Source organism: Triturus cristatus, chromosome 8, assembly GCF_964204655.1.
Source record: "Triturus cristatus chromosome 8, aTriCri1.1, whole genome shotgun sequence".
NCBI lineage: Eukaryota > Metazoa > Chordata > Amphibia > Caudata > Salamandridae > Triturus > Triturus cristatus.
Genome location: NC_140591.1, coordinates 217451526 through 217464225, shown reverse-complemented (window position 1 = coordinate 217464225; position 12700 = coordinate 217451526). Strand labels below are relative to the sequence as shown.

General features: G+C 41.9%; 1 protein-coding gene across 4 annotated transcripts in view; it reads left to right on the top strand.

The window, feature by feature from the left end:
- Positions 1-12700, top strand: part of SLC36A4 (solute carrier family 36 member 4) — a 1249299-nt gene that overhangs the window by 221803 nt on the left and 1014796 nt on the right. For all 4 annotated transcript variants that reach the window (XM_085621384.1, XM_085621386.1, XM_085621383.1 and 1 more), the window contains exon 2: positions 3128-3222. In XM_085621384.1, coding sequence (XP_085477510.1) covers positions 3216-3222 — 7 coding nt within the window. In that variant the 5' untranslated portion in view covers positions 3128-3215. The remainder of the gene's footprint in view (positions 1-3127; positions 3223-12700) is intronic.

Here is a 12700-nt window from a genome sequence, read left to right as displayed (position 1 = left end):
GAGCACGGACTGTGGGGGACTGTTAAATGGCTGCTTCTTACCCGGATGGGTCTGCTTTGATTGCAATTGTAAGCCCCTTCCCCTCCCCTTTATATCCCAAGCCCCCGCCTGTGACACCTCATTCTATTGCATCTCCACCACTCGCTTGTAATGAGACTTACGATATATTTCACCCCTCTGCAGGTCCCTTCTATCGTGTTTGCTTCTTGTGTTGTTTATGTTGGGTTATTTGTTCGCTTTCTTTTCTTTATGTTAGAATTGTTCTTGACCAATTGAAGTAGCATTTGGTAAATCAAGAATGTTTTAATTGCATTTTGATCCGCTGATGGGTACTCTCACATGTCAATTATCAAGAACAAACTCTGGTGAAGTATGTACTGGGAACTCTGGTCGGAACCTGGAGGTGACATTTATGTGTTAGATATTGACTACGCAGTACCCCTCTGGGCCCATGGAACGCCTGTTGTATGCTAGAATATTTTATTTGATCATTTTCAAGGACACCGAAAGATGTATTTCAGTAATGTATTGCCACTGAGGTATTGGATGTTACCGTAGTTGTGCTTCTATATACGAACTGTATATTAAATATTTGAAAATGCCAATAAAAATACTTTTAAAAAAAATGAAATTTAAGCAATTTCATAATATTACCCTAATTTAAGGTGTCGGATCTTCTTTGATTTGTCTTATAGATAAAACATACATTTTTTCTGTGTAACCTTTGCTTTGCATCCAACATTCTTTTTTCAGCCTGTCATTGTCAGTCATATTAGATGTCGTTAATACATTGTTACTGTTAACTTGTATTATTTGGTTTTAATTTCTATTTAGATTATATTTTGGGGGGTGTTTTGGGGAGGGATGAATAGCTTTTAGATAGTTTGGGTCTTATTTATATAAGATGTGGTGTAGAAGCCTAAATATGAATAAAACATACATACAGTGAGGTTCAAAGTTAAATTCTATATGAAATGCAGCAGTTTGAGGACAGCCTCTGTAGGTGGTTGACTAAAAGTACCATGATTCATATCGAGTTTTATTCCTTTTGATGCATCTTGTTTAATTAACACAGCCACTTGGGAATATCTGGCTTTAGGACTTTCCAAACATTTATCCAATCATTAATCAACAAAATACATTTAGCTATATTTGCATCTGGACTTATTAAATATTCTGCAGCCGAAGCAAAGTGGCAATACATTTATAGTCCCTTTATTTTTCAAGGCCTTGTGTTCACTGCAAGCTCAGCACAGGTCATCAGACCGTTAAATATTCTGTAAGCTCCTATTAAGTGTCACAAAACCAAACCTGAAACAAAATGGATTCTACAGTGTTTTTCAACCTCAATACATATGGTACGAAATTGTGTTGTGTGTGTTGTAGCAATTCAGCGGTTTCTTAATGCACGGTATATTTTGTAATTCTGGTTCAAATGTCACATTTTCCTACTTTAATTAAAACATTTTCACACGTTTTGTTTGTAAATTGCACTTGTTAATTGGGTTCAGGCCTAACTGAAGAATTATTGTTCTGCTTACTTTAAAATTTAGGAAAAAACTTGCTGTTATTAGAGGGTACTTGTGGTGTACGCCTTTATACCCAGCGTCCCAAAAATCTTAGGGCCTGATTCACAGAACTAACTTAAGACAAAATACTAAACTTACTACCATTTTGGTATTCACAGAAGGCACTTACTCATTTTGGTATTCACAGAAGGCACTTACTCATTTCGGTATTCACAGAAGTTAGGACTCCTAACTGTAGGACTCCTAAATGCCTTCTGTGAATACCGAAAGTCTTAAAGTTAGGATTTTTCTCAGTTTAGGAGTAGTAAGGAGTCCTAAAGTTTCTAAACTGAGAAAAATCCTAACTTTAAGACTTTCGGTATTCACAGAAGGCATTTAGGAGTCCTAAAGTTAGGAGTCCTAACTTCTGTGAATACCGAAATGAGTAAGTGCCTTCTGTGAATACCAAAATGAGTAAGTGCCTTCTGTGAATACCGAAATGGTAGTAAGTTTAGCATTTTTTATTAAGTTAGTTCTTTGAATCGGGCCCCTAGTACCCTCCCTTCTTGTAAGCTGGCAGGGTTTTGGTTTAAATTGTTTGCAGCAATTATACTACGAATAAGGGTGCTTTATTATATTTTGAAAATTGTTCCGTTCTTTAGCAGAGCACGTTCGCACTACTTCTTCACACTAGTTGTCTTGCCAAATAAATTAGTGGCGACTCTTGTATTTGCCATACAATATATCGTTCTGAATTGGGAAAACGTCAGACAAAAGTAACACATGGACGCCTGAAAGTGAGGATGTCTGTTAATAACAGAAGGTGACATTTCATAAGGCAAGACTTTATTTGGGAGAAATACCTCACAGTTTAAGCCAAAATATGCATGTATGCCCTCCTTCTCCCTCCCCCTCTTCGAATTCTTTGTACTTGAAAGCCCTCAGGTACTGTGGTGATTGTTAAATCATGAAAAGAACATAATGCATTGCATGGGTTTTCTGACTGGAATCTAGATCAGGGGGTCTCCAACCTTTTCTGTAATACGAGCTACTTCTTTCCGAGCCACTGATGTTATCAGTGTTGTAGTGGTGACCACATCAGACCAGATTACATTGGCACCCTCGCCATTCAAGGCTATCATCAGCAGTGGTCACTTCAGGGCATCAGGCAGGGTTACCTGCACCAATGTGAAAAGGCCTTATTAATTTGCTATCCCTTTACAGGGGTAATACATAACAGTCATAGCATAATGCCCCTGGCACCGAGGTAATACATCTCCCTAACATGCATGATTTATCTTTCAAATTTTAAATTTAAATATAAAGTAATATGTGGATTTGTAAAGTGCATGTGCAACCTAATGGGTATATTGGCTTAGAGATAACATATATTTATTGTTACCCAACTCAATGATTGTCTTGGTTGAATTGAAGTTTCACCTGGAAATTCTGCCATTTTAATCCAAATATAAAGTACTGAAAATCTCGCTCTCTCTTTTGCCGTAGTTTGGAAATGCGCTAGACTTTGAGTATGTGCACTTGTCTCAACATTTCTAATTCCAGTAGTTTTCAGCATGTAGTGTGTATCAATCATAATTGATTGTTGTTCTTTTTAATAGGATGCCGGTCAGCATCGGGACCCCCCAATGAGTGAACAAGGATTTGTGGAGGCTGAAGGGAGAGTTCTTTGTCAGGCAGAGATCAAGGATGTCGGGTAAGCTTCTTGTGGGTGCTGCACATGGTGCAAAACCTTGCGAGTCAAATAAAGGCGTATGTATGGCAAGGTCACTATTTAAGTACAAAACCTTATCCAAAATGGCTGTAAAGATGTTGCAAGAAAATTCAGTCCCTTAGGTTGGGGATCCGATATAAGCCCCCAAGACACTCGTACAAAGAAAAAGGTATTAAAAAAAAAAAAAAGTAAAACTTGTATTTATTGCAGTTAAATTAATTCTTAGTCCAACTAAGAACTAAAGACTGCAGCCACAGCAACAGCCTCTGATTGCTGCCAGGAATACATCCACTGTCACCGAAAGTATTTTGAGATGTCATGTATATTGCCATGGATTCTGAAGCATGACAGATAGTATATAATGCCTTAAACCATGAGACTGGACAGAGCAAGACACAATTAAGTTCCATTGACCCCCCCTGCCCCCCTTAAAAAGAAAAATAAGATTCACGTGCTCCTTCTTATTCCAGTGCTTTATTTGAGCTGTTGGTTTCCGGTGCTCAGCACCGGCACTTTATTCTAAACACCGGCTCTAATGACAGTCTCACACATGATGGCGCTGTCTTTCAAATTTTGAGGTGAGCAGACAACCTGTGTTTAATAATTCAATATACTTGAAAAACGACTAAGATCTCACAACTATGCCATTCTTACAGCTTTGAGTGGCCTTGAATAGTCTGAATTGTCACACTTGCAGAAGTTAGATGCTTGGTAGTTGAGTTGTTACCGTCATTGGCAGCGCTGGCAGAGGCAATCGGTGGTGGAAGCTGCAGGGGCCTCTCGAGAAAGACCCTGGCACTTACTTTCTTACAAATGAAGTACTGTTATCATGTGTGTAGACAAGCGTGCAGTATCCTTTTTCCTTTTACTCTGTACCCATACTCCAGTGATATAGAGTCTTCCAACCCTTCAGTAGACCCGTGATAATGAACCAAAGCCAATACCTTCCATGAATTTAAATAGTGTGACTCAAACTTGTGTAAATGGATGTGTGTGGGCTGCTCTGAGTTTATATACTCATGGCACTTCCCAAATAGGTTTACCATGAATGGCAGGGGGCACTTCTGCACCATGAGTGTTTTGCCCTAGTGGCTACAGAGAAGGATTTAAACAAGGGCAGGACCTAGCTGTACACTGGTGACAATGAAAGGAACCAATTTATTCTGTATACTTTAAGACTATGGGCCTTATTAAGATGGCGGCCGGTTTCGGTACCGGTATTACAATGCGACTGCACATGGTGCGGTCACATCCTCCTATTTCTCTATGGGATCTTGTGTTACAGCAGTAAACGGGCCATAGTACAAGCTCCCATAGAGAAATTTCTGTTAATCCCTGCACCTTGTGGCAGGCACCTCACAGTGCCTGCCACACGATGCAGGGATTAACTCGACCCCCCAACCTGAGGTCGTAGGGGAAAGGGGACCTGCTAGGGGCCCCCAAAGTCACTTTCCGACAGGCTTTACATGTCGGAAAGCCCCACATGGAAAGCCTGACGGCGGAAACGCTGTCAATAAAGATTACTGTGAGGCCTCCGACTGGCCGATTGTCTCCTCGAGCCCATTGGAATCCAGCTGGAATGGCCAGCCGGTTTCACTTTCGACCACCTGTATCGTGATGCGGCAGTCAAAACTGAAACGACAATGTGCCTCTGAAACCTTCCGACCTGTGGACTGAGGCTTTCCGATTCACATGGTAATTAGGCCCTGTTTCTCAATCCTGTAACACATAGGCCTTCACAAGTACAACGTAAGACTATGGGTCTTATTACCCTGTCGGTTGGATGGTTTCGGAACTAAACGACCTCCGATCAGCGGTCCCGTGATTGGTATTATTAAAATGCGACGGCAAATGGTGTGGTCGCATCCTCCCATTTCTATATAGGAACTTGTGTTACAGCTGTAAACCGGCTATAGCACAAGCTTCCATAGAGAAATGGGAGTTTCTGTTAATCCCTACTCCGTGTGGCAGGCACCTCACAGTGCCTGCCACACGATGCAGGGATTAACAGGGGTCAACCGGAGGCTGCAGGAAGAAGAGGGCCCTGCTTGGGGTCCCAAAGTCACTTTCAGAAAGGCATTCCATGTCGGGAAGCCCCACATGGAAAGCCTGTCGGAAACCAACATCATAATCCTGACGGCGGAAACGCCATCCATATGGATTACGGTGAGGCCTCCGACTGCTCGATGGGTTCCTCGAGCCCATTGTAATGTGGCAGTCGAATCTGAAACCGACAATGTGATTCGGAAAGCCTCCGACCTGTGGTCGGAGGCTTTCAGTCACATCGTAATTAGGCCCTATTTCTCAATCCTGTAACACATAGGTCTTTACAAGTACTGCAAAGCATCAAGGGATGTGCTCCACACCAAACAAAGTCATCCTGTGCATAGTTCCGATCAACACCACAGTCACTTGAAGTATGGGAGGCTTTTTAATTCTGTGTGTGGTGGACTGTCCATTTCTGTCGGGAATGTTGCATAGACTGTTGCCTCATCAGCTCACAAACATTACAGCTATTTCAGAGTCATTGAAACAGGTTATTTTTTAATGAGATAATATTATTTTTGACCTTGCTGGGTGAAGCAGGGAATATTTGAGTCCTTGAGACCTTAGGGAACTGTCTCTGTATAACATTGATTGGTATCTTTCTTCACAGCCAGTGTAAACGCAGGGCAGTAACTAACTTTGCTTTTGCCTACTTGTATGTTATCTGGCTCCTTGGCTACGCTTTGAATGGAGCCCTTGCCACCATTACTGAAAATTCTAGATGCAATTGGTCAACGTAGGGATCCTAATACAAGATTGGGTCACAGTGATGGAAATGCTCTTTCTGCGAGTAAAACATTTCTAAATTGTACTAAATTGTACGTGTTTTTGATGCATGTCTTCAGTAAACGTTCCACATTCTTCTTCTTGGTTTTCTCTTGAAACACTGCACCTGGATCAGTTACATAATTCCCTTAATGTCATGCAGTGAGGGGTCCACACATTCTCTGCAGTTCTTACTTTGCCTTCAGTGCAGTCTGTACTAATTTGCACTGGGTCAACGTTGGTTCCAAGAGCTTCCACTTCCCTCTCTAGAATACTCTTTACTTCTCTGTTTTCTCTGTTCAGGGCTCACATCAGTGTTTGTATCAGATCTTTGCTCGCCTGCATTGTCAGCATTGTCTTGTGTCTGGAAGGTGGTAGCAGTGCCCCGTGGAGGCTGTAGATTACATCTTTAAAATTTACTTCTGTCTGCTTACCCTATTTCTGCTTGAGGAAAGGTCCCCTGTCCCATATTTCTCTGGAATAGAATGCTGCCCCATAAGGAATGTCCAGATGCTCTCATATTTCAAAGGGGGAGCAGAAGCTAGTCAAAGATAAAAGTTCTCGACAACAGAGCCTCCCAAATTCCTACATTTGGCTAACTACACCATAATCATAGGCTGTTTTATTTTACCTTTTTAAATTGAATCTATATGCAAATAGAGCATATTATTTTGCAGAATAATAACACGAAATTACAAAAGTGCACCTTTTTCATTTGTTCAAGTCTTACTTGTGTGTTGAGTTCCTATTCTTACACAACGCTCTATATTGACTGTGCAATCTTCCTCCCTAAAATGAGCAGCCTAGTCATACCAGGCTTTTTACTCAAGAAATATCAGACAGTGTTTTCGAAAGGACTGCCCAGTACCTAGGAGTGCCTGTGTCTTTGAGGAATGGCCATACTCCGGTGGCTAACAGTAAAGGATAATTTAGCCAGAACGCAGGGAACTCTAAATAACTTCTTAGAAATTCAGCACGTGCAGTAGGTTTACAGTATAGGGTTGGATGAGGGAGAAATGATGACCATTAGAGAGCAGTCGGTAGATTCAAGGAGATAAAGTGTTCATGTCCGTAAAAAATCATAGCTATTAGCTAACTTATGACGTCCTAGGATTCCCTCGTGACGAGTGCAGAGACTGTTGTTGACTTGGGGGCAGATTAAGAGTTTCGCAGTCCATCCCACCTCAGGAAGTTTAGATCTTGAGTTGGAGATGCAGAAGACTAAGGAAGATAGAAGAATTGAGAGAGCGAGAAAGAAAGACTTGGACAATAAGAGAGGATACTACAAAAACGGAAGTCTGAGAATCAGAAACAAAACAGGAGAAAAATGGTGAGTAAGAAGAAAACCGACTGGTTGGCACTATGTAGCTGAAAAAAACAGAGTTAGACTGTGAGTGTAGTACCCGCTGAAGTAAAAAGCGGAGTGCCACAAAGCAGTGTTCCATTTATGTCCCATGCCTTGAAAATCCTATTTCCTACCCACATGGGCGGTTATACTTTCATTGGCAAATGTATTTGAGATTTCACGTGGCTTGTAAAAACTAATTGAGGATGGGGAAAATGGCTGCTCTGCAGAGCAAATCTTAGCTGCGGAGATTTAGACTAGGAGTTTATTGATGGCAAGGGAGAGGCTTATGCGTGCTTGAAGAATGCTATAAGCTGGAGATTTGGATATTACCCACTAGAATTCATTCAGAGGTTTTGTGAAAATGCAACATTTGATTTATCAGCCATTTTTGCACAGCACTCACAAAGCTTTGATGTAATTGTATAAAGAAGAAAAAAATTTAAGTTTTTGATCGGGGATTGGTACAGCCATCTTTTGGTATTTGACCACTGTAGCTGTGTAGGTATTTGATCTGTTGATAGTAAAGGGACAGACTGAAAGCAGACAAATGGCAGAGAAACAAAGCCTGCTGTAGCAGTGCTAGAGTTTTGGCTACAGTTCTTTCCAAGTAGCCCACCATTGCTAGAAACTGAAGGGTAATAGATTTGATTTGAAGCGCCACATAAATGAGAATGGTCACCGGAGCCAGGTCCTTTGACCAAACGCAGCAATAGGTTTCAAGATTGTGGAGCACCAGGCAAAGTCCTCCTAATCAACAAATGCCTCAGACATTCACCAGGAAAAGGAAATTTATAAGTGAATGCTGCCTATCAGTGGCATAGAGTGTTGTTGGAAGGTCTATACATATCAAGGATGCTGCTGTTGGGTTTAGAGCTGCATACTACTCTGCGGGTGCTGGAAGATGGCCAGGACTTGGACCTGAAGAGCCTGCTATAACTACCTTAAGGGGGTAATTGCTGGAATCTCAGAAGAAAGCACCCTATAATGTTGAAAGGGAGAATATGGACGGGTCCTACACATCCGAGTGGCATATGTGCAGTCCCCCTAATGGGCAGAGCCCTGAACCATTGACTGAAAATTAAGCATCTGCTGTTTGGGAGTGGAAAGTGTCTGTTCTCGGGAGAGGCCCCTGAAAGGACTTGTTTTGTGAGTCTTGGTCATCTGATGCTTAGTACTCAGGGCCACTCCTGAAGACTATTGATAAGTCTCAAACTGTCGACCTGTGGATACCTCTAGAGAGATAAGTGTCCAAAGAATAATTCCCTTATATCTAATTAAAACGTCAAAGGGCCTCTTCCAGGTTTGGACTGGCATTGGGAACCACCCTAAAGATGTTCATCTACAGAGAGTTCTGTTGACACCAAGATGATTACTATTATTGGGGTGAAGAGATGCTACACATGGGTATCATCCTTGAACACTAATTTCAAGTTCAGTCGACAATGTTCCTTCAAACCACTTGTTTCAAGCTGAGACCTGTCAGAGAAGTTGAGATCTTTATGGTGCAGTCACCACATCGCTCCACTTAGAAGACTTGTATAATAGGAAACAAAGGACAGGAGCCTACCTGATTCTGTTTTGCTTTTTTAGGTTTTGCCAGAAGCATGCATGCGCTGTCATCGAAAGCTATTGTGAATAATCACAAAGCTTAACAAGCATTGGCATAGCCAATAGGTCTCACTTTTAGGACCTTATAAGTATTTAGTTATGCAGCACAATATCCTTTGTGCAACAACATCAACTGTTGTATGGCTAAACACTTATAAGGTCCCAAAGGCGAGACCTATTGGCTATGCCAATGCTTGTTACCTTACCTATTGTTAGACTTATTTTTAAGTTGATGACTTAATGTTTATCATATACACTATAATAAAATATTGGACTATGCTCTGTTCTTGCAAACAAAATAAAACATAACATGAGACATGAAAAAAGAATGGATTTTAGAGAAACACATGCATTGTTTATGGTATTTTGTTAAAGTAGAAAGGCGGCATTTACTCAACCTAGTAAATGATTTGTGCCATTGTGTAATGTTTTCCATTCTGTTCATAGAGCATAATTTGCAGCAGTAAAGTGTGATGTCCCTTAAAATAAATTATGGCCAAAAGTTTGGTGGCCTGGGAGCAAAAAGGAAAGTTGCTCCACAGCTGTATTGAGGAGCAGTGAGCTCTTACCCGTCATCAAAGATCTGCAGGCAGAAATGCAGGTGAAAGAGCGTGGATATGGAGACCTGAGTGGAACTGTTAAAGGGTGGTGGGAGGGAATCCATGGAGAAGAAGGTCATTGGGGTGTGCCCAAAAACATTGTTCCACTGGGTACCACCAGCACCAACTCCCCTGAGTAAAATCATCAAATGTATGCATATGTAAAGGCTGTGAAGCTTGCTTCATACCAATGTTCATTTATGAAGCTTGCCCAAGGTGTGCTCCAGTGTTCAAGTGAAGCCACCTACCCATTGAACAATGTACAGCTCAGAGGTGAACAACTGGTTAGATTATTTAGTTTCATGTTGATGACTCACGATGAACATGTTATTGAGCAGCGTGATGATCTGCTGCAGATACAAGCCCACTTCTAGTGGTATATACGGGCCGTGGCAGACTGGAAGAAAATGAATACCCTGAAACTTAACTTTGAGAAGAGCTGTTGCTGGCCGTGATTGCCAACAAATTATTTTAGACAACTTAGTGGTAGCCTGCTGAGTGAGGCCAGCAAGTGTCAGTAGTGCAAACAACTCTAGTTAGCACATTAAACACAGAACTTGTTGGCTTTGCCAATGCTGGTTTGTTTCTAGCAGCACAAGCCTGGAACAGTCTTCGGAATAGCCTGCACATACAAGAGAATCAGCCCCCGTTTTGGACATCTGCCTCTTTATGACATGCAATGATACTTTGAAAGTTTAGTGATCGTGTTAATCTTTACAACAACAAGGCACCCATGGGTGAACAATGTATCGAATTAAGGTTCAAGACTAGGCTGTCTTGGACGGAGCATTGAAGACTATGATGAAAAATAAGAACTGAGTCCTAGAGGTAAAAAGCTGGAGAAAAACGTTGAGGGGAGTGGTAATGACGAGAGCAACAAAGAAAGAGTGCGGTTCACATGGAAGAGGTGCATCAAGGTCAAAACACAGGCTTGTTTTCTTAATCAACTGGTTTGTCACTTAACTGTTTGTGCTAGACTGTCCCTCTTGAGACTGGGCTAAGACCAATCTGCACATGGTTGGTTCCATTCACTAATGGCTACTAGTCAAGCACAAGTCAACCATGAGCTGTGTCTCCAAATATTAATGTATTCTTCTTTTAAACTAATCACTTGTACCATCAAACCTGCCAACTTGACTTCTTAGTGTAAAGACTCTATTAATTTCCGGCAATTTTCAGAAGTGCAATGAGAAAATCTAAAATGTAGTCCGTGTGCCCCAATGCATTTGGGTTGTGCTCTTCATCAGGGGTCTTGTGTTGAGTACAAGTCAAAGCATCTCTGCAGGGACAGGAAAGTCTTGTGCACTGATTGGGCAAAGTCTCTGTCTAACTGATTTGATGGTACAAACGAATAGTTAACAGAATAATGCATAACAGTTGTGTAAACTAGTGAGCACCAGGAGACGCAGGTTAGAACCGACATGTGCTTTATGAGTTGCATATACGATACGAGGCTGAAATTATCTATTCCGGTCTACATAGACAAACTGAGAAACACCCAAACTTTTACACCATCAATGTGTAGTTGTAAGAGAATTTCTCGACTTTTTACCAGTTGGTAAGGCACATGTAAGCTAAGAGATGATAGAATGTGCACAGTGTACAAGGGGTCAGAATGACTCCAGCATTTCCACTCAATCCTTTTTGTTTTCAAAGGAAGGGAGGCTTAAGAAATGTCCTCAAAACTGCAACATATTGCCATGTCAGACAGGCCATTCAAAAAAGCTCAAGGGAAATGTACAATTGTGGTCTCCATTGGAAGTTTCATTTGCCCCAGTGTAAGCAGTCAGGTCTATAAGACCAAAGTAATAAGTTACTACACACCTAAAATGCGGGTGTACGGTTTACTGTAAAGACTTTAAAAGGGATTAAACGATTTAGGGAGGTGGGCAAATGTTTTGGGCTCGAGGCTCAACATTCAGGGAAGGTGGTGCCAGCTACTACGAGAAAACAGCCGCCCTGCTCCGTGAAAACGAGATCCAATATAAAACAGTTTTCCTTCTTCATTTTTTGCATACATTCAGCTCGCAGAAAAAATTGCTGATTTACCAACCACAAAAAAAGTTTGTAGTTGGGGCTAACAGGGGAGCTTGGAAAAAATACAAATTTGAGAACAGAAAAAGGTCGATAATCGATATTGCTAAATTAAATATTAAGAAAAAGCAGTGACACCTTATGTGACAGTTCACGTCAAATAAACATTGCCAAGCAACTAAGATAAAAGTATCCTGGATAAATCAACATTGTATTTGTTTTCAAAGCACAGGCGCCACCTCAAAGGACAACAGTAGAATGAAGAACATTCTTATTTCCAAGAGGAAAGCATCAAGTTAGGAGGGCCCTTTGAGGCCCAAGAAAAGGACTGCTGCCATAGCGATCCAGTTGAAAGATGCAGGTGCATCGCACAGAAGATGAGATAAACTGCGGCGCTGTGTCAGTCTCCTGAAATAATCCAATGATGTCATTGTGCAGCGTGTGCAATGCATTAAGGGACCACTACTATCGCATCCTTGAATTCACGCAACCTCGGGAGTCTTATATGGCTCTTCCTCAGGATTCTACTCCAAGAACATCTCTTAGAAGGGTCTGATGTCACCCGACAGTCATGGCTCCACGCTACTTTTAGAAGGCCAACTAAAAGCTAACACCCCATGATTGAGCACATCTGCGCGTAGGAAACCTGCGACATGACCTGACCCAGCACCACCCTGTCAACGCATCAAGCCAAGGTTTGAGGCAGATCGAGTGTGCTGCGTGCCAGCACTTCGAAATGTAAATGATGTGGGCGAGCACTGCCATCCTCAGCCGGTGGTAAACAAGACCGCTTCACCCTGGCTACGTCTCTGCGTTGAGTGGGTATTACAAAGTGCTTCCTCGACATAAACATAGGGTTAAATGGGGCCGGGGGGGGGGGGGGGGGGGGAGAAGGGTGTAGAATAAAATACATAAAAGGAGAATAGTGCTGTGCGCGAGTGGTGGACGCACAGCAGTAATCACGCCATATGGCGCCTCTGCTCAAGCGCGCGCCCACGCGCATGCACTGCAAGCTGTAGCCGGCGGTAGCATTTTTTGAAGCTCTCACTTAAAGTCTCAC